The sequence below is a fragment of the Bufo bufo genome, chromosome 2 (genome assembly GCF_905171765.1).
Source record: "Bufo bufo chromosome 2, aBufBuf1.1, whole genome shotgun sequence".
NCBI classification, from domain to species: Eukaryota; Metazoa; Chordata; class Amphibia; order Anura; family Bufonidae; genus Bufo; species Bufo bufo.
In genome coordinates, this window is record NC_053390.1 from 372450789 (window position 1) to 372473121 (window position 22333).

The 22333-nt window shown below is 47.1% G+C and overlaps 1 protein-coding gene across 1 annotated transcript in view; it reads right to left on the minus strand.

Moving 5' to 3' along the window:
• Positions 1–22333, minus strand: part of FREM1 (FRAS1 related extracellular matrix 1) — a 244676-nt gene that overhangs the window by 156643 nt on the left and 65700 nt on the right. The window contains 1 exon segment of the mRNA XM_040417167.1: positions 1901–2202. Coding sequence (XP_040273101.1) covers positions 1901–2202 — 302 coding nt within the window.

Here is a 22333-nt window from a genome sequence, read left to right on the forward strand (position 1 = left end):
TATGACTCTGTCTACTTACCCCATCTGTTATCCTACGTAAACATTCCTTGTCAATGCATGTCTCTACAATGATATGTTTTTACAGGGAGTGCAGAATTATTAGGCAAGTTGTATTTTTGAGGATTAATTTTATTATTGAACAACAACCATGTTCTCAATGAACCCAAAAAACTCATTAATATCAAAGCTGAATATTTTTAGAAGTAGTTTTTAGTTTGTTTTTAGTTTTAGCTATTTTAGGGGGATATCTGTGTGTGCAGGTGACTATTACTGTGCATAATTATTAGGCAACTTAACAAAAAACAAATATATACCCATTTCAATTATTTATTTTTACCAGTGAAACCAATATAACATCTCAACATTCACAAATATACATTTCTGACATTCAAAAACAAAACAAAAACAAATCAGTGACCAATATAGCCACCTTTCTTTGCAAGGACACTCAAAAGCCTGCCATCCATGGATTCTGTCAGTGTTTTGATCTGTTCACCATCAACATTGCGTGCAGCAGCAACCACAGCCTCCCAGACACTGTTCAGAGAGGTGTACTGTTTTCCCTCCTTGTAAATCTCACATTTGATGATGGACCACAGGTTCTCAATGGGGTTCATCTCAGGTGAACAAGGAGGCCATGTCATTAGATTTTCTTCTTTTATACCCTTTCTTGCCAGCCACGCTGTGGAGTACTTGGACGCGTGTGATGGAGCATTGTCCTGCATGAAAATCATGTTTTTCTTGAAGGATGCAGACTTCTTCCTGTACCACTGCTTGAAGAAGGTGTCTTCCAGAAACTGGCAGTAGGACTGGGAGTTGAGCTTGACTCCATCCTCAACCCGAAAAGGCCCCACAAGCTCATCTTTGATGATACCAGCCCAAACCAGTACTCCACCTCCACCTTGCTGGCGTCTGAGTCGGACTGGAGCTCTCTGCCCTTTACCAATCCAGCCACGGGCCCATCCATCTGGCCCATCAAGACTCACTCTCATTTCATCAGTCCATAAAACCTTAGAAAAATCAGTCTTGAGATATTTCTTGGCCCAGTCTTGACGTTTCAGCTTGTGTGTCTTGTTCAGTGGTGGTCGTCTTTCAGCCTTTCTTACCTTGGCCATGTCTCTGAGTATTGCACACCTTGTGCTTTTGGGCACTCCAGTGATGTTGCAGCTCTGAAATATGGCCAAACTGGTGGCAAGTGGCATCTTGGCAGCTGCACGCTTGACTTTTCTCAGTTCATGGGCAGTTATTTTGCGCCTTGGTTTTTCCACACGCTTCTTGCGACCCTGTTGACTATTTTGAATGAAACGCTTGATTGATCACGCTTCAGAAGCTTTGCAATTTTAAGAGTGCTGCATCCCTCTGCAAGATATCTCACTATTTTTGACTTTTCTGAGCCTGTCAAGTCCTTCTTTTGACCCATTTTGCCAAAGGAAAGGAAGTTGCCTAATAATTATGCACACCTAATATAGGGTGTTGATGTCATTAGACCACACCCCTTCTCATTACAGAGATGCACATCACCTAATATGCTTAATTGGTAGTAGGCTTTCGAGCCTATACAGCTTGGAGTAAGACAACATGCATAAAGAGGATGATGTGGTCAAAATACTCATTTGCCTAATAATTCTGCACGCAGTGTATATTAATAAATCAAATTATTATTAGTAATATAACTGTTAAAATCCTTTTTCCACTATACCAGCTTCTGAACAGGCTTGTGGGGGCTGGCCGTCCTACCATTAAGATGACTGTGCACGTACAATAATATTTTAATGTTTGGTATTTGCCATTTTGCAGTATCTGACAAGTAGAAATATCGTCTATCCATCTCTAAATCTAGATGTGTGAAAATACCAATGACCTTTATGTATAAATGCTGATAACTGCAAATAAAACTTACTGGTTCTACTTAAGTAGCTGTGTGGATGATCCCCTCGGGGCTGGTCTTTCACGGGATCTCCAGTGACAAGTTGACCATGAGCTGGCAAATGAGATTCTAAAGAAGACACCCGGACAGTACATTCCAGATTCAATCTTTTTTCATAGTCAAAATTCAGTGTGTTCTTGTCAATGATATTCGATAGTCCATAGAATTCTGTGACTTCCAATTTCTTAGGTCCCAGCTTTATAATATTACAGTCTGGTTCCACTAATTTCACCCTCAATATGAAGTTCTCTGTGAATGTTTGAGTTTCTGTAAACCTGTGGACATAACAATGACACATGTATTAGATAACAATTGTTTGTTCACATTTGCACTGGAATCTCCGTTTAGAGCCACCATTACAATGTCAGTCAGATTTCACTTCCATATGTAGATTACAAGAACAACTTTAAATTTCTCAGAGCTGACAAAGATATAAAAAAAGACATCAATTTGCAGAATATATATTCTCACCCTTTGAAGCTAGCATGCTCGGCCGAACACCATTTTCACTCGAGCATCGCGATGCTCGGCACATCGCGGTGCTCGGCCGAACACCGCGTGTGCCGAGCATAGCGATGTTCGAGTCTCCTCCCAGCACGTTTTTTGGCTGCTACACAGCCAATAAATGTGCGTGGATGTACTGGCCCTCACTGTAATGCCGTAGCCATGTTGGTTACTGGCATTACAGTGATTGGCTGGCTGGAACGCGTCATCGGGTGTTATATAGCACCCGATGACACGTGGTTTGGCTCAGTCTTAGTCAGGGAGAGCTGCAGCAGAAGGGAGAGATAGTGTAGGGACAGGAATTGTTTAGTGTTGAAAGGTGTTAGAGACCCAAAAGTCCTTTTAAGGACTATTGTTTTATCTGGCAGCAATATATATTATTAGCGCAACCTTTGCTAAATTGCGTGCAATTGTTTGGCTGCTGCTGACAGTGACACAACCTCTGCTACATCTGTTGTGTTACATTAGCGCATCCTAAATATCTGTGACATTCAGCGCAATTGTTTGGCTGCTGGTGACAGCGACATTACCTGCGCTACATCTCCTGTATAACGTTTGCGCATCCTAAATACTGTGACATTCAGTCTAATCTTTTCGCCGCTGGTGACATCGACATTACCTGCGCTACATCTCCTGTATAACGTTTTCGCATCCTAAATATCTGTGACATTCAGTCAATTTTTTTTGCTGCTGGTGACAGCGACATTGCCTGCGCTACATCTCCTGTATAACATTTGCGCATCCTAAATATCTGTGACATTCAGTCAAATTTTTTCGCCGCTGGTGACAGCGACATTACCTGCGCTACATCTCCTGTATAACATTTGCGCATCCTAAATATCTAACATTCAGTCTAATTTTTTTGCTGCTGGTGACAGCGACATTACCTGCGCTACATCTCCTGTATAACGTTTGCGCATCCTAAATATCTGTAACATTCAGTCAAATTTTTTTGCTGCTGGTGACAGCGACATTGCCTGTGCTACATCTCCTGTATATTGTTTTCGCATCCTAAATATCTGTGACATTCAGTCAAATTTTTTCACTGCTGGTGACAGCGACATTACCTGTGCTACATCCCCTGTATAACGTTTTCGCATCCTAAATATCTGTGACATTCAGTCAAATTATTTTCACCGCTAGTGACAGCGACATTACCTGTGCTACATCTCCTGTATAACGTTTTCGCATCCTAAATATCTGTGACATTCAGTCAAATTTTTTCACTGCTGGTGACAGCAACATTACCTGCGCTACATCTCCTGTATAACGTTTGCGCATCCTAAATATCTGTAATATTCAGTCTCATTTTTTTGCTGCTGGTGACAGCGACATTACCTGCGCTACATCTCCTGTATACCATTTGCGAAAACTAAATATCTGTAACATTCAGTCAAATTTTTTTGCTCCTGGTGACAGCGACATTACCTGCGCTACATCTCCTGTAAAACGTTTGCGCATCCTAAGTATCTGTAACATTCAGTCTCGTTTTTTTGCTGCTGGTGACAGCGACATTACCTGCGCTACATCTCCTGTATAACGTTTGCGCATCCTAAATATCTGTGACATTCAGTCTCATTTTTTTGCTGCTGGTGACAGTGACATTACCTACGCTACATCTCCTGTATAACGTTTTCACATCCTAAATATCTGTGACATTCAGTCAAATTTTTTCACTGCTGGTGACAGCAACATTACCTGCGCTACATCTCCTGTATAACGTTTGCGCATCCTAAATATCTGTAACATTCAGTCTAATTTTTTTGCTGCTGGTGACAGCGACATTACCTGCGCTACATCTCCTTTATAACGTTTGCGCATCCTAAATATCTGTGACATTCAGTCAAATTTTTTTCACCGCTAGTGACAGCGACATTACCTGCGCTACATCTCCTGTATACCATTTGCGCATCCTAAATATCTGTAACATTCAGTCAAATTTTTTTGCTGCTGGTGACAGCGACATTACCTGCGCTACATCTCCTGTATAACGTTTGCGCATCCTAAATATCTGTAACATTCAGTCTCATTTTTTTGCTGCTGGTGACTGCGACATTACCTGTGCTACATCTCCTGTATAACGTTTGCACATCCTAAATATCTGAGACATTCAGTCAAATTTTTTCGCCGCTGGTGACAGCGACATTGCCTGCGCTACATCTCCTGTAAAAACGTTTGCGCATCCTAAATATCTGTGACATTCAGTCTAATTTTTTCGCCGCTGGTGACAGCGACATTACCTGCGCTACATCTCCTGTATAACGTTTTTGCATCCTAAATATCTAACATTCAGTCTAATTTTTTTGCTGCTGGTGACAGCGACATTACCTGCGCTACATCTCCTGTATAACGTTTGCGCATCCTAAATATCTGTAACATTCAGTCAAATTTTTTTGCTGCTGGTGACAGCGACATTGCCTGTGCTACATCTCCTGTATATTGTTTTCGCATCCTAAATATCTGTGACATTCAGTCAAATTTTTTCACTGCTGGTGACAGCGACATTACCTGTGCTACATCCCCTGTATAACGTTTTCGCATCCTAAATATCTGTGACATTCAGTCAAATTATTTTCACCGCTAGTGACAGCGACATTACCTGTGCTACATCTCCTGTATAACGTTTTCGCATCCTAAATATCTGTGACATTCAGTCAAATTTTTTCACTGCTGGTGACAGCAACATTACCTGCGCTACATCTCCTGTATAACGTTTGCGCATCCTAAATATCTGTAATATTCAGTCTCATTTTTTTGCTGCTGGTGACAGCGACATTACCTGCGCTACATCTCCTGTATACCATTTGCGCATCCTAAATATCTGTAACATTCAGTCAAATTTTTTTGCTCCTGGTGACAGCGACATTACCTGCGCTACATCTCCTGTAAAACGTTTGCGCATCCTAAGTATCTGTAACATTCAGTCTCATTTTTTTGCTGCTGGTGACAGCGACATTACCTGCGCTACATCTCCTGTATAACGTTTGCGCATCCTAAATATCTGTGACATTCAGTCTCATTTTTTTGCTGCTGGTGACAGTGACATTACCTACGCTACATCTCCTGTATAACGTTTTCACATCCTAAATATCTGTGACATTCAGTCAAATTTTTTCACTGCTGGTGACAGCAACATTACCTGCGCTACATCTCCTGTATAACGTTTGCGCATCCTAAATATCTGTAACATTCAGTCTAATTTTTTTGCTGCTGGTGACAGCGACATTACCTGCGCTACATCTCCTTTATAACGTTTGCGCATCCTAAATATCTGTGACATTCAGTCAAATTTTTTTCACCGCTAGTGACAGCGACATTACCTGCGCTACATCTCCTGTATACCATTTGCGCATCCTAAATATCTGTAACATTCAGTCAAATTTTTTTGCTGCTGGTGACAGCGACATTACCTGCGCTACATCTCCTGTATAACGTTTGCGCATCCTAAATATCTGTAACATTCAGTCTCATTTTTTTGCTGCTGGTGACTGCGACATTACCTGTGCTACATCTCCTGTATAACGTTTGCACATCCTAAATATCTGAGACATTCAGTCAAATTTTTTCGCCGCTGGTGACAGCGACATTGCCTGCGCTACATCTCCTGTAAAAACGTTTGCGCATCCTAAATATCTGTGACATTCAGTCTAATTTTTTCGCCGCTGGTGACAGCGACATTACCTGCGCTACATCTCCTGTATAACGTTTTTGCATCCTAAATATCTGTGACATTCAGTCTAATTTTTTTTGCCGCTGGTGACAGCGACATTGCCTGCGCTACATCTCCTGTAAAAACGCTTGCGCATCCTAAATATCTGTGACATTCAGTCAAATTTTATCGCCGCTGGTGACAGCGACATTACCTGCGCTACATCTCCTGTATAACGTTTTCGCATCCTAAATATCTGTGACATTCAGTCTAATTTTTTTTGCCGCTGGTGACAGCGACATTGCCTGTGCTACATCTCCTGTATAACATTTGCGCATCCTAAATATCTGTAACATTCAGTCTCATTTTTTTGCTGCTGGTGACAGCGACATTACCTGCACTACATCTCCTGTATAACGTTTTCGCATCCTAAATATCTGTGACATTCAGTCTAATTTTTTTTGCCGCTGGTGACAGCGACATTGCCTGTGCTACATCTCCTGTATAACGTTTGCGCATCCTAAATATCTGTAACGTTCAGTCTCATTTTTTTGCTGCTGGTGACTGCGACATTACCTGTGCTACATCTCCTGTATAACGTTTTCGCATCCTAAATATCTGTGACATTCAGTCAAATTTTTTTTGCCGCTGGTGACAGCGACATTGCCTGCGCTACATCTCCTGTATAACGTTTTCGCATCCTAAATATCTGACATTCAGTCAAATTATTTTCACCGCTAGTGACAGCGACATTACCTGCGCTACATCTCCTGTATAACATTTGCGCATCCTAAATATCTGTAACATTCAGTCTCATTTTTTTGCTGCTGGTGACAGCGACATTACCTGCGCTACATCTCCTGTATAACATTTGCGCATCCTAAATATCTGTGACATTCAGTCAAATTTTTTCTTAGCCGCTGGTGACAGCGACATTACCTGCATTACATCTACTGTATAACGTTTGCGCATCCTAAATATCGGTGACATTCAGTCTAATTTTTTCGCCGCTGGTGACAGCGACATTACCTGCGCTACATCTCCTGTATAACGTTTTCGCATCCTAAATATCTCTGACATTCAGTCAAATTTTTTTCGCCGCTAGTGACAGCGACATTACCTGCGCTACATCTCTTGTATAACATTTGCGTATCCTAAATATCTGCAACATTCAGACTCATTTTTTTGCTGCTGGTGACAGCGACATTACCTGCGCTACATCTCCTAAATAACGTTTGCGCATCCTAAATATCAGTGACATTCAATCAAATTTATTTGCGCATACACTTACAAAACCTGTGCTACTGTAAGTGTGACATACTTGCAAGCATATATACCATTTAATATGCTCAAGGCGAGCAGTAAGGGACAGGGAAGTGGCCGTGCTGCTGATGGTGCATGCAGAGGCCGTGGCCCTGCGCGCAGTAAAACTGTGCCTGCTGCCAGAGCACAAAAAACACACTCATTCACGATACCTAGCTTCATGTCCCAGTTTGCAGGGCGGCGCAGGACACCACTCTCGAAGTCACACCAGTACGACCAGATGGTCGGTTGGATTGCAGCAGATAATGCTTCCAGTCGGTTAAGCACCAACCTGTCTTCCACAAAGTCCAGTTTCAGTAGCCAAGAGTCTGGTCAACAGAATCCTCACCCTGATCCTCCTTCCTCCCACCATGGAGAGTCTTGGCAAACAAGTGATCCCACACTCGGATATTCCAAGGAGCTCTTTTCAGCACCATTGCTTGATTTGGGCCTCTTGCCAAGGCCGCTTGAAGAGGGACATGAGGAGATCTTGTGCACTGATTCACAAACTCTTGAGCATCCACAGTCAGAAGAAGATTACGGCGGGGAATGGCAATTAGTGTTTCACGAGGTGGATGATGATGATGAGAAACAGTTGTCAATAAGTCAACGGCAATTAGTGTCTCAATAGGTCGATGATGAGGATGAAACACAGTTGTCAATAAGTTAGGTTCTTGTTAGATCAACAAGTCAGGAGGATGACCAGAGTGAGGAAGTGAAAGAGGAGGTGGTGGACGATGAAATCACTGACCCAACCTGGGAAGGTGGCAAGCCGAGCGAGGACAGCAGTGCAGAGGGGGAGGGATCTGCAGCACTGCAACAGGCTGGAAGAGGCAGTGGGGTGGCAAAAGGGAGAATGCGGACCACACCAAACAGGCCTGCAACTGTTCCCTGGAGCAACCCCTTGCGGCAATCTCCCTTGCCAATGGGTAGTTGTTTCACAGTCTGCGCTTTTTTGAGGAAAGTGCGAACGATAAAAGAATTGTCTTTTGCAACCTGTGCCATACTAAAATGAGCAGGGGAGTGAACACTAGCAACCTCACCACCACCAGCATGATCCGCCACATGGCATCAAAGCACCCTAATAGGTGGGCCGAATGCCTGGGTGCACAATCAGTGTCTGCGGGTCACATCACTGCCTCCTCTTCCCCTATGTTACGAGCTGACCAATCCCCTGTCCAAGACGCAGGCCCGGATACCTCCTGCCCTGCAACTGGACCTTCGCAAGCACCATCAGCTAGCACATCCACTTCTGTGTCCCAGAGCAGCGTACAGATATACCCCAGGCCTTTGAAAGAAAGCGCAAATACCCAGCCACCCACCCACAGGCCATAGCACTAAATGCGCACCTTTCCAAATTGCTGGCCCCGGATATGTTGCCATTTAGGCTCGTGGACACTGAGGCCTTCCGCAGCCTTATTTCGGCAGCCGTCCAGCGTTACACAGTGCCCAGCCGCCACTATTTTTTAAGGTGTGCCGTGCCCGCCTTACACCAACATGTGTCCCGTAACAAAGCAGTTACTTGGAAGTTCCACTTAACCAGGGAAAGATGGACAAGTGCATTCGGCCAGGGACTCTACATTTCCCTGACGGCACACTGTGTGAATGTTGTGGAGACCTGGAGCGAGTCGTAACCTGGGATGGCACAGGTGCTACCGACGCCAAGGATTGCGGGCCCTACTTTCATCAGGATTTCCGCCACCACCTACATTAGTGGCTGCAGCCCCCCTTCTCCTCCTCCACTTTTACCTCTGAATTCTCATCTTGCAGCACCAGTCAGCCATCAGTCAGTAGCTGGAAGCAGTGTAGCACTGCAGTGGGGAAGCGGCAACAGGCTGTGCTGAAACTAATTTGCTTAGGTGACAAACAGCAAACCGCCGCAAAGCTGTGGCGGTGTATAAGGGACCAGACTGAGCTGTGGCTCTCGCTACTCAACCTACAACCAGGCATGGTTGTGTCTGATAATGACCATAACTTGGTGTCGGCTTTGGAACTCGGCAAGCTCACACACTTACCATGCCTAGCCCACATGTTCAACTTAGTGGTTCAGCGGTTTCTCAAAACCTACCCCAATTTGCTTGAGCTACTGGTGAAGGTGCGCCGCGTGTGTGCCCATTTCCGAAAGTAATCTACAGCTGCCGCCGGTCTGGCAATGCTGCAGCAGCGCTTGCAATTGATAGCTCACCGACTTCACACGCTGGAACTCCATGTTCCACATGTTGGCCAGGCTTTGTGAGCAGCAGAGGGCAGTAGTGGAATACCAGCTGCAACAAGGTCGTCGTCTTTCCAGTCAGCTTCTGCACTTCACAAGCAACGAGTGGGCATGGATGTCTGACCTCTGTGAGGTTTTACGCAACTTTGAGGAATCAACACAGATGGTGAGCGGCGTGGTATTATCAGAGTAACCATCCCACTTCTATGTCTACTGAAATGCTCACTGCTCACAATGAAGGCGGATGCTTTGCATGTGGAAGAGGTGGATATGGGGGAAGACAGAACACAGGGTGATAGCCAAACCTCCCTCCGTTCATCTTCTCAGCGCAAATTGGATGATGAGGAGAAGGAGGAGCAGGAGACGGTTGCCTCCGCTACAGAGGGTAGTACCCACGGAAGTTTTATTCCATCTGTTCAGCGTGGATGGGTAGAAGAGGAGGAAGAGGATGAGGAGATTGAGAATCATCCTTCTGATGAGGACAGCAAAGTCTTGTCTGTTGGGACACACATGGCTGACTTTATGTTAGATTGCCTTTCCCGTGACCCTCGCGGTATACTCATTTTGGCCAACACCGATTACTGGTTGTTCACCCTTCTCGACCCCCGCTACAAAGAGAACTTCTCATCTCTCATTCCTGTGGTGGAGAGGACTAGAAAAATGGTGCAATACCAGAAGATCCTTGTGGAAATATTGCTCCAAAAATTTTCAGCTGACAACGCTGGCGGCAGAGTACATAGAAGAGGGGAACACACAGCAGTTCCAAAAGAGGCAGGGCAACACTTTCTAAGGCCTGGGACAGTTTCATGACACCCGGGCCAGCACCCTCACCCTGATGCACGGCCTAGTGTCACAAGGAGGTAAAAGTTTTGGAAGATGGTGAAGGAGTACATAGCAGACTGTGTCAGCGTCCTCAGTGATCCCTCTGTGCCTTACAACTATTGGGTGTCCAAGCTGGACATGTGGTGCGAACTAGCGCTCTAGGCCTTGGAGGTGCTGGCCTGCCCTGCTGCCAGCATTTTTTCAGAGTGGGTATTTAGTGCTGGGGGCATAATAACTAATAAGCGCATCCGCCTGTCAACTGAAAATGCTGACAGGTTGACTCTTATCAAAATGAACAAGGCCTGGATTGCCCCTGACTTCTCTACTCCACCAGTAAAGCGGCTGAACATAAAGGCACTTTCCTCCTCCTCCATCATATCAACATGCTTATTAGGCTGCCCTTGCTCCTAATGTTTTAGAGGGTCAGCTCAGCAGCAGACCCTCACCCCTAATGTTTTAGAGGGTCACCAGCAGGCACTCGCCCATAATGTTTTAGATGGTCAGATCAGCAGCAGGCCCTTGCCACTAATGTTTTAGATGGCCAGATCAGCAGCAGACCCTCACCCCTAATGTTTTAGAGGGTCAGATTAGCAGCAGGCCCTCGCCCATAATGTTTTAGAGGGTCAGCTCAGCAGCAGACCCTTACCCCTAATGTTTTAGAGGGTCACCAGCAAGCTCTCGCTCATAGTGTTTTAGAGGGTCAGCCCAGCAGCAGACCCTCAGCCATAATGTTTTAGATGGTCAGATCAGAAGCAGGCCCTCGCCCCTAATGATTTAGATGGTCAGATCAGCAGCAGGCCCTCGCCGCTAATGTTTTAGATTGTCAGATCAGCAGCAGGCCCTCACCCCTAATGTTTTAGATTGTCAGATCAGCAGCAGGCCCTCACCCCTAATGTTTTAGATGGTCAGATCAGCAGCAGGCCCTCGCCGCTAATGTTTTAGATTGTCAGATCAGCAGCAGGCCCTCACCCTTAATGTTTTAGATGGTCAGATCAGCAGCAGACCCTCACCCCTAATGTTTTAGATTGTCAGATCAGCAGCAGGCCCTCGCCCCTAATGTTTTAATTTAATCATAATTTTTCCATGGGTGTGTATGATTCCCTCCTTTATGTGTAATAAAGGGTGTATTGGAGTGCCAGTTCCTTGTAATTTTTGGCAGCCCTTTCACTTAGTGCATAGGCTTTATGAGTGTAGGAGTCCCACTACCTGAACAATTGTACAACAATGTGAATGAGGCCCTCCTTTATGTGATATACAGGTTGTATCGGAGTGCTTCTTCCTTGCAATTTTTGGCAGCACTTGCAGTTTATATACAAGTAAATATACAGTAAAGAATGTTTCCTAACAATTTTTCCTCTAAAATCTATTTTATCTTCGGTTTTGTGCACATTATTGTCAGTCTGTAAAAGTGGCGTGCTACTCGGACACAGGGGCGGACTGAACATTTGGGCACTCGGCATAGACCAAGGGCCCGCGGCCACTAGGGGGCCCGTCTGGCTCGGAATGGCCCACCGAGAAGCCGGGGAAATCCTCGGTGGGCCCCTGGGATTACAGGCAGTTAATGATTAGTGCAGTCGTAGTCAGTTCCAGTGCCGCTCCCTACCACTTGATCACCTTGCCACTTCACTTGCTATGGCTGCTGCAGCGCTGCCCAGTGCCTCCGTTCCCCCGCTCGTTGTGCTGCCTGGGTCCACCTTCCACCATGGTGGGCCCGCCTCCTCATACGTACCGTGCCTGCACTACACTACGCTCTCGCTGCATCCCCACGCATGCACAGGCACAGGCTATGGTTGTATGTACAGTTGCCAAGTGCCATTTTCTGCCTGAAAGTGAACGTACTATGATCTGTCACTGGGAGGCACCTGCAGCCCAAGCCCTGTGTACACGAAGCAGGTACCTGTGTGCATTACTGGTAATGCGCCATAAAAAGCGTCTTTTCAGCCTCTTTGATGAGGAGATGGGAAAGTAGTGACCCTGCTCCCCCCCCACTAGTAACCCTGCTTCCCCCACTAGTGACCCTGCTCCCCCCTCCTTCTGTCACCCCACTAGTGACCCTTCTCCCCCTTCTCCTGTCACCCCACTAGTAACCCAGCTCTCCCACTAGTAACCCTGCTCCCCCCCATTAGTGACCCTGATTCCCCCTCCTCTTGTCCCCCCACTAGTGACCCTGCTCCCCCTCCTCCTGTCCCCCCATTAGTGACCCTGCTCCCCCCTCCTTCTGTCACCCCACTAGTGACCCTGCTCCTCCCTCATGTCCCCTTACTAGTGACCCTGCTCCCCCTCCTCCTGTCACCCCGCTAGTAACCCTGCTCCCCCTGACTAGTGACCCTGCTCCCACCTGCTTCCCCTCCTCCTGTTACCCCACTAGTGACCCTGCTCCCCCTCCTCCTGTCACCCCACTAGTGACCCTGCTCCCCCCACTCCACTAGCAGGCCCTCACTCCAATAGTTTTTGAGGGTCACCAGCAGGCCATCAATCATAATTTTTCAAGGGTGTGTATGATGCCCTCCTTTAGGTGTAATAAAGGGTGTATTGGAGTGCTGGTTCCTTGTAATTTTTGGCAGCCCTTTCACTTAGTGCATAGGCTTTATGAGTGTAGGAGTCCCACTACCTGAACAATTGTACCACAATGTGAATGAGGCCGTCTTTTATGTGATATACAGGTTGTATCGGAGTGCCTCTTCCTTGCAATTTTTGGCAGCACTTGCAGTTTATATACAAGTAAATATACAGGAAAGAATGTTTCTTAACAATTTTTCCTCTAAAATCGATTTTATCTTCGGTTTTGTGTGTATTATTGTCAGTCTGTAAAAGTGGCATACTACTCAAACAACATGGTTCCCAGCAGCGACCTGGGGGTCCAAGATGCATCCAGACATCCTCCCCATGCTGTTCCCGAACCATTTCAGTGGTGTTTCCATCAATTTCTGACCTTTTCCTGTGAACCAGACACCCTCCCCTCTTCAGAGCAGGGGATGCCTGGTTTAATGCTTGGGTTCTCCCATTGACTTCCATTGTGCTCGGGTGCTCTGTAGTGTTCTACTCGAGCACTTGAGCACTTTGGTGCTCGATCAACACTAATCACTATCCTTTGGTGCTGCCAGGCTCTGCTGTTATATCTGCCAATGGCAAGGAGTTTATCAACTTTTTGGGCGCTACTGACAAATGACCTATTCATGTTTACTGCTAATATACAGTTGCAAGAAAAAGTATGTGAACCCTTTGGAATTATATGTATTTCTGCACAAATTGGTCATAAAATGTGATCTGATCTTCATCTAAGTCACAAAAATAGACAATCACAGTCTGCTTAAACTAATAACACACATAATATAATATAACATTGTTTTTATTGAACACACCATGTAAACATTCACAGTGCAGGTGGAAAAGTATGTGAACCCCTAGACTAATGACATCTCCAAGAGCTAATTGGAGTGAGGTGTCAGCCAACTGGAGTCCAATCAATGAGATGAGATTGGAGGTGTTGGTTACAGCTGCCCTGCCCTATAAAAAACACACACCAGTTCTGGGTTTGCTTTTCACAAGAAGCATTGCCTGATGTGAATGATGCCTCGCACAAAAGAGCTCTCAGAAGACCTGCGATTAAGAATTGTTGACTTGCATAAAGCTGGAAAGGGTTATAAAAGTATCTCCAAAAGCCTTGCTGTTCATCAGTCCACGGTAAGACAAATTGTCTATAAATGGAGAAAGTTCAGCACTGCTGCTACTCTCCCTAGGAGTGGCCGTCCTGTAAAGATGACTGCAAGAGCACAGCGCAGACTGCTCAATGAAGAGAAGAAGAATCCTAGAGTGTCAGCTAAAGACTTACAAAAGTCTCTGGCATATGCTAACATCCCTGTTAGTGAATCTACGATAGGTAAAACACTAAACAAGAATGGATTTCATGGGAGGATACCACAGAGGAAGCCACTGCTGTCCAAAAAAAACATTGCTGCACGTTTACAGTTTGCACAAGAGCACCTGGATGTTCCACAGCAGTACTGGCAAAATAGTCTGTGGACAGATGAAACCAAAGTTGAGTTGTTTAGAAGAAACAACACAGCACACCAACATCAAAACCTCATCCCAACTGTGAAGTATGGTGGTGGGGGCTTTATGGTTTGGGGCTGCTTTGCTGCGTCAGGGCCTGGATGGATTGCTATCATCGAAGGAAAAATGAATTCCCAAGTTTATCAAGACATTTTGCAGTAGAACTTAAAGCCATCTCTCCACCAGCTGAAGCTCAACAGAAGATGGGTGTTGCAACAGGACAACGACCCAAAGCATAGAAGTAAATCAACAACAGAATGGCTTAAACAGAAGAAAATACGCCTTCTGGAGTGGCCCAGTCAGAGTCATGACCTCAACCTGATTGAGATGCTGTGGCATGACCTCAAGAAAGCGATTCACACCAGACATCCCAAGAATATTGCTGAACTGAAACAGTTCTGTAAATAAGAATGGTCAAGAATTACTCCTGACTAGGGATGAGCGAACCCGAACTGTATAGTTCGGGTTCGTACCGAATTTTGGGGTGTCCGTGACACGGACCCGAACCCGAACATTTTCGTAAAAGTCCGGGTTCGGGTTCGGTGTTCGGCGCTTTCTTGGCGCTTTTTGAAAGGCTGCAAAGCAGCCAATCAACAAGCGTCATACTACTTGGCCCAAGAGGCCATCACAGCCATGCCTACTATTGGCATGGCTGTGATTGGCCAGTGCACCATGTGACCCAGCCTCTATTTAAGCTGGAGTCACGTAGCGCCGCAAGTCACTCTGCTATGATCAGTATAGGGAGAGGTTGCAGCTGCGACGTTAGGGCGAGATTAGGCAGATTAACTCCTCCAAAAGACTTCATTCTGTGATCGATCTGCAGCTGTGGATCATTGAAGTGCTATTATTGACTTGCTCACTTTTTTGAGGCTGCCCAGAGCGTTTTTAGATCACTTTTTTTCTGGGGTGATCGGCGGCCATTTTGTGACTTGTGGTGCGCCAGCACGAGCTATCACCAAGTGTATTTAACCATCGATAGTGTGGTTATTTTGTACTATATCCTACATCAGCTGCAGGCTGAGCCTGTGTCACCGAAGTGCATTTAACCATCAACAGTCTGGTTATTTTTTGGCCATATACTACATCAGCTGCAGGCTGAGCCTGTGTCACCCAAGTGCATTTAACCATCAACAGTCTGATTATTTTTTGGCCATATACTACATCAGCTGCAGGCTGAGCCTGTGTCACCCAAGTGCATTTAACCATCAACAGTGTGGTTATTTTTTGGCCATATATTACATCAGGGGCAAGTTGAGCCTGTCACCCAGCGCCTAAAAAATAGACCTGACATTTCTATTCAACCAAATCTGCACAGTTTTAGCTGGTCAAGTTATTTGTAGTGACCGTAAAAGCAGACTTTTTGTTCTGGGTTGAAAAAGCATTCCCAAATTTGCCATTCTGAAAATAACTAGTTTGTGGTATTTGAGGCCTACTTGAAATCTATCCCAAAAAGAAAATCTTACATTGAAGGTATTGATAGTGTCATTCAGAAAAACCTAAGACACACGCTAGCGTGCTGATAGAAGTGTCATTCTGTGATTAAACCTATAACTGTCACACAGCGCAAAAAAAACAGGTCTCACATCTCTATTCAACCAAATCTGCACAGTTTTAGCTGGTCAAGTTATTTGTAGTGACCGTAAAAGCAGACTTTTTGTTCTGGGTTGAAAAAGCATTCCCAAATTTGCCATTCTCAAAATAACTAGTTTGTGGTATTTGAGGCCTACTTGAAATCTATCCCAAAAAGAAAATCTTACATTGAAGGTATTGATAGTGTCATTCAGAAAAACCTAAGACACACGCTAGCGTGCTGATAGAAGTGTCATTCTGTGATTAAACCTATAACTGTCACACAGCGCAAAAAAAAACAGGTCTCACATCTCTATTCAACCAAATCTGCACAGTTTTAGCTGGTCAAGTTATTTGTAGTGACCGTAAAAGCAGACTTTTTGTTCTGGGTTGAAAAAGCATTCCCAAATTTGCCATTCTGAAAATAACTAGTTTGTGGTATTTGAGGCCTACTTGAAATCTATCCCAAAAAGAAAATCTTACATTGAAGGTATTGATAGTGTCATTCAGAAAAACCTAAGACACACGCTAGCGTGCTGATAGAAGTGTCATTCTGTGATTAAACCTATAACTGTCACACAGCGCAAAAAAAAAACAGGTCTCACATCTCTATTCAACCAAATCTGCACAGTTTTAGCTGGTCAAGTTATTTGTAGTGACCGTAAAAGCAGATTTTTTGTTCTGGGTTGAAAAAGCATTCCCAAATTTGCCATTCTGAAAATAACTAGTTTGTGGTATTTGAGGCCTACTTGAAATCTATCCCAAAAAGAAAATCTTACATTGAAGGTATTGATAGTGTCATTCAGAAAAACCTAAGACACACGCTAGCGTGATGATAGAAGTGTCATTCTGTGATTAAACCTATAACTGTCACACAGCGCAAAAAAAAAACAGGTCTCACATCTCTATTCAACCAAATTTGCACAGTTTTAGCTGGTCAAGTTATTTGTAGTGACCGTAAAAGCAGACTTTTTGTTCTGGGTTGAAAAAGCATTCCCAAATTTGCCATTCTCAAAATTGTGGTGAACGGGAACAATGAGGAAAACATCTAATAAGGGACGCGGACATGGTCGTGGTGGTGTTAGTGGACCCTCTGGTGCTGGGAGAGGACGTGGCCGTTCTGCCACAGCCACACGTCCTAGTGAACCAACTACCTCAGCTCCCAGTAGCCAGCAGAATTTACAGCGATATTTGGTGGGGCCCAATGCCGTTCTAAGGATGGTAAGGCCTGAGCAGGTACAGGCATTAGTCAATTGGGTGGCCGACAGTGGATCCAGCACGTTCACATTATCTCCCACCCAGTCTTCTGCAGAAAGCGCACAGATGGCGCATGAAAACCAAGCCCATCGGTCTGTCACATCACCCCCATGCATATCAGGGAAACTGTCTGAGCCTCAAGTTATGCAGCAGTCTCTTATGCTGTTTGAAGACTCTGCTGCCAGGGTTTCCCAAGGGCATCCACCTAGCCCTTCCCCAGGGGTGGAAGAGATAGAATGCACTAACGCACAACCACTTATTTTTCCTGATGATGAGGACATGGGAATACCACCTCAGCACGTCTCTGATGATGACGAAACACAGGTGCCAACTGCTGCGTCTTTCTGCAGTGTGCAGACTGAACAGGAGGTCAGGGATCAAGACTGGGTGGAAGACGATGCAGGGGACGATGAGGTCCTAGACCCCACATGGAATGAAGGTCGTGCCACTGACTTTCACAGTTCGGAGGAAGAGGCAGTGGTGAGACCGAGCCAACAGCGTAGCAAAAGAGGGAGCAGTGGGCAAAATCAGAACACCCGCCGCCAAGAGACTCCGCCTGCTACTGACCGCCGCCATCTGGGACCGAGCACCCCAAAGGCAGCTTCAAGGAGTTCCCTGGGATGGCACTTCTTCAAACAATGTGCTGACGACAAGACCCGAGTGGTTTGCACGCTATGCCATCAGAGCCTGAAGCGAGGCATTAACGTTCTGAACCTTAGCACAACCTGCATGACCAGGCACCTGCATGCAAAGCATGAACTGCAGTGGAGTAAACACCTTAAAAACAAGGAAGTCACTCAGGCTCCCCCTGCTACCTCTTCTGCTGCTGCCACCTCGGCCTCTTCTGCTGCTGCTGCCGCCGCCTCGGCCTCTTCCTCCGCCTCTGGAGGAACGTTGGCACCTGCCGCCCAGCAAACATGGGATGTACCACCAACACCACCACCTGCGTCACCAAGCATCTCAACCATGTCACACGGCAGCGTTCAGCTCTCCATCTCACAAACATTTGAGAGAAAGCGTAAATTCTCACCTAGCCACCCTCGATCCCTGGCCCTGAATGCCAGCATTTCTAAACTACTGGCCTATGAAATGCTGTCATTTAGGCTGGTGGACACACACAGCTTCAAACAGCTCATGTCACTTGCTGTCCCACAGTATGTTGTTCCCAGCCGCCACTACTTCTCCAAGAGAGCCGTGCCTTCCCTGCACAAACAAGTGTCCGATAAAATCAAGTGTGCACTGCGCAACGCCATCTGTGGCAAGGTCCACCTAACCACAGATACGTGGACCAGTAAGCACGGCCAGGGACGCTATATCTCCCTAACTGCACACTGGGTAAATGTAGTGGCGGCTGGGCCCCAGGCGGAGAGCTATTTGGCGCACGTCCTTCCGCCGCCAAGGATCGCAGGGCAACATTCTTTGCCTCCTGTCTCCTCCTCCTCCTACTCAGCTTCCTCCTCCTCTTCTTCCACCTGTTCATCCAGTCAGCCACACACCTTCACCACCAACTTCAGCACAGCACGGGGTAAACGTCAGCAGGCCATTCTGAAACTCATATGTTTGGGGGACAGGCCCCACACCGCACAGGAGTTGTGGCGGGGTATAGAACAACAGACCGACGAGTGGTTGCTGCCGGTGAGCCTCAAGCCCGGCCTGGTGGTGTGCGATAATGTGCGAAATCTCGTTGCAGCTCTGGGACTAGCCGGTTTGACGCACATCCCTTGCCTGGCGCATGTGCTGAATTTGGTGGTGCAGAAGTTCATTCGCAACTACCCCGACATGTCAGAGTTGCTGCATAAGTGCGGGCCGTCTGTTCGCGCTTCCGGCGTTCACACCCTGCCGCTGCTCGCCTGTCTGCGCTACAGCGTAACTTCGGCCTTCCCGCTCACCGCCTCATATGCGACGTGCCCACCAGGTGGAACTCCACCTTGCATATGCTGGACAGACTGTGCGAGCAGCAGCAGGCCATAGTGGAGTTTCAGCTGCAGCACGCACGGGTCAGTCGCACTGCGGATCAGACCCACTTCACCACCAATGACTGGGCCTCCATGCGAGACCTGTGTGCCCTGTTGCGCTGTTTCGAGTACTCCACCAACATGGCCAGTGGCGATGACGCCGTTATCAGCGTTACAATACCACTTCTATGTCTCCTTGAGAAAACACTTAGGGCGATGATGGAAGAGGAGGTGGCCCAGGAGGAAGAGGAGGAAGAGGGGTCATTTTTAGCACTTTCAGGCCAGTCTCTTCGAAGTGACTCAGAGGGAGGTTTTTTGCAACACCAGAGGCCAGGTACAAATGTGGCCAGACAGGGCCCACTACTGGAGGACGAGGAGGACGAGGATGAGGAGGAGGTGGAGGAGGATGAGGATGAAGCATGTTCACAGCGGGGTGGCACCCAAAGCAGCTCGGGCCCATCACTGGTGCGTGGCTGGGGGGAAACACAGGACGATGACGATACGCCTCCCACAGAGGACAGCTTGTCCTTACCTCTGGGCAGCCTGGCACACATGAGCGACTACATGCTGCAGTGCCTGCGCAACGACAGCAGAGTTGCCCACATTTTAACGTGTGCGGACTACTGGGTTGCCACCCTGCTGGATCCCCGGTACAAAGACAATGTGCCCACCTTACTTCCTACACTGGAGCGTGATAGGAAGATGCGCGAGTACAAGCGCACGTTGGTAGACGCGCTACTGAGAGCATTCCCAAATGTCACAGGGGAACCAGTGGAAGCCCAAGGCGAAGGCAGAGGAGGAGCAAGAGGTCGCCAACGCAGCTGTGTCACGCCCAGCTCATCTGAGGGCAGGGTTAGCATGGCAGAGATGTGGAAAAGTTTTGTCAAGACGCCACAGCTAAGTGCACCACCACCTGATACGGAACGTGTTAGCAGGAGGCAACATTTCACTAACATGGTGGAACAGTACCTGTGCACACCCCTCCACGTACTGACTGATGGTTCGGCCCCATTCAACTTCTGGGTCTCCAAATTGTCCACGTGGCCAGAGCTAGCCTTTTATGCCTTGGAGGTGCTGGCCTGCCCGGCGGCCAGCGTTTTGTCTGAACGTGTATTCAACACGGCAGGGGGCGTCATTACAGACAAACGCAGCCGCCTGTTTACAGCCAATGTGGACAAGCTGATGTTCATAAAAATGAACCAGGCATGGATCCCACAGGACCTGTCCATCCCTTGTGCAGATTAGATATTAACTACCTCCCCATAACAATATATTATTCTACTCCAGGGCACTTCCTCATTCAATACTATTTTTAATTTCATTTTACCATTATATTGCGGGGCAACCCAAAGTTGAATGAACCTCTCCTCTGTCTGGGTGCCGGGGCCTAAATGTGTGACAGTGGCCTGTTCCAGTGGTGGGTGACGTGAAGCCTGATTCTCTGCTATGACATGAATACAGATTCTGCGCTGACATAAGGCCAGATTCTCTGTTACGGGACCGTTCTCCTCTGCCTGGGTGCCTGGGCCTAAATGTGTGACAGTGGCCTGTTCCAGTGGTGGCTGACGTGAAGCCTGATTCTCTGCTATGACATGAAGACAGATTCTGCGCTGACATAAGGCCAGATTCTCTGTTACGGGACCTCTCTCCTCTGCCTGGGTGCCTGGGCCTAAATGTGTGACAGTGGCCTGTTCCAGTGGTGGGTGACGTGAAGCCTGATTCTCTGCTATGACATGAATACAGATTCTGCGCTGACATAAGGCCAGATTCTCTGTTACGGGACCTCTCTCCTCTGCCTGGGTGCCTGGGCCTAAATGTGTGACAGTGGCCTGTTCCAGTGGTGGGTGACGTGAAGCCTGATTCTCTGCTATGACATGAATACAGATTCTGCGCTGACATAAGGCCAGATTCTCTGTTACGGGACCGCTCTCCTCTGTCTGGGTGCCAGGGCCTAAATGTGTGACAGTGGCCTGTTCCAGTGGTGGGTGACGTGAAGCCTGATTCTCTGCTATGACATGAAGACAGATTCTGCGCTGACATAAGGCCAGATTCTCTGTTACGGGACCTCTCTCCTCTGCCTGGGTGCCTGGGCCTAAATGTGTGACAGTGGCCTGTTCCAGTGGTGGGTGACGTGAAGCCTGATTCTCTGCTATGACATGAAGACAGATTCTGCGCTGACATAAGGCCAGATTCTCTGTTACGGGACCTCTCTCCTCTGCCTGGGTGCCTGGGCCTAAATGTGTGACAGTGGCCTGTTCCAGTGGTGGGTGACGTGAAGCCTGATTCTCTGCTATGACATGAAGACAGATTCTGCACTGACATAAGGCCAGATTCTCTGTTACGGGACCGCTCTCCTCTGTCTGGGTGACGGGGCCTAAATGTGTGACAGTGGCCTGTTCCAGTGGTGGGTGACGTGAAGCCTGATTCTCTGCTATGACATGAATACAGATTCTGCGCTGACATAAGGCCAGATTCTCTGTTACGGGACCTCTCTCCTCTGCCTGGGTGCCTGGGCCTAAATGTGTGACAGTGGCCTGTTCCAGTGGTGGGTGACGTGAAGCCTGATTCTCTGCTATGACATGAAGACAGATTCTGCGCTGACATAAGGCCAGATTCTCTGTTACGGGACCTCTCTCCTCTGCCTGGGTGCCTGGGCCTAAATGTGTGACAGTGGCCTGTTCCAGTGGTGGCTGACGTGAAGCCTGATTCTCTGCTATGACATGAAGACAGATTCTGCGCTGACATAAGGCCAGATTCTCTGTTACGGGACCGCTCTCCTCTGTCTGGGTGCCGGGGCCTAAATGTGTGACAGTGGCCTGTTCCAGTGATGGGTGACGTGAAGCCTGATTCTCTGCTATGACATGAATACAGATTCTGCGCTGACATAAGGCCAGATTCTCTTTTACGGGACCTCTCTCCTCTGCCTGGGTGCCTGGGCCTAAATGTGTGACAGTGGCCTGTTCCAGTGGTGGCTGACGTGAAGCCTGATTCTCTGCTATGACATGAAGACAGATTCTGCGCTGACATAAGGCCAGATTCTCTGTTACGGGACCGCTCTCCTCTGTCTGGGTGCCGGGGCCTAA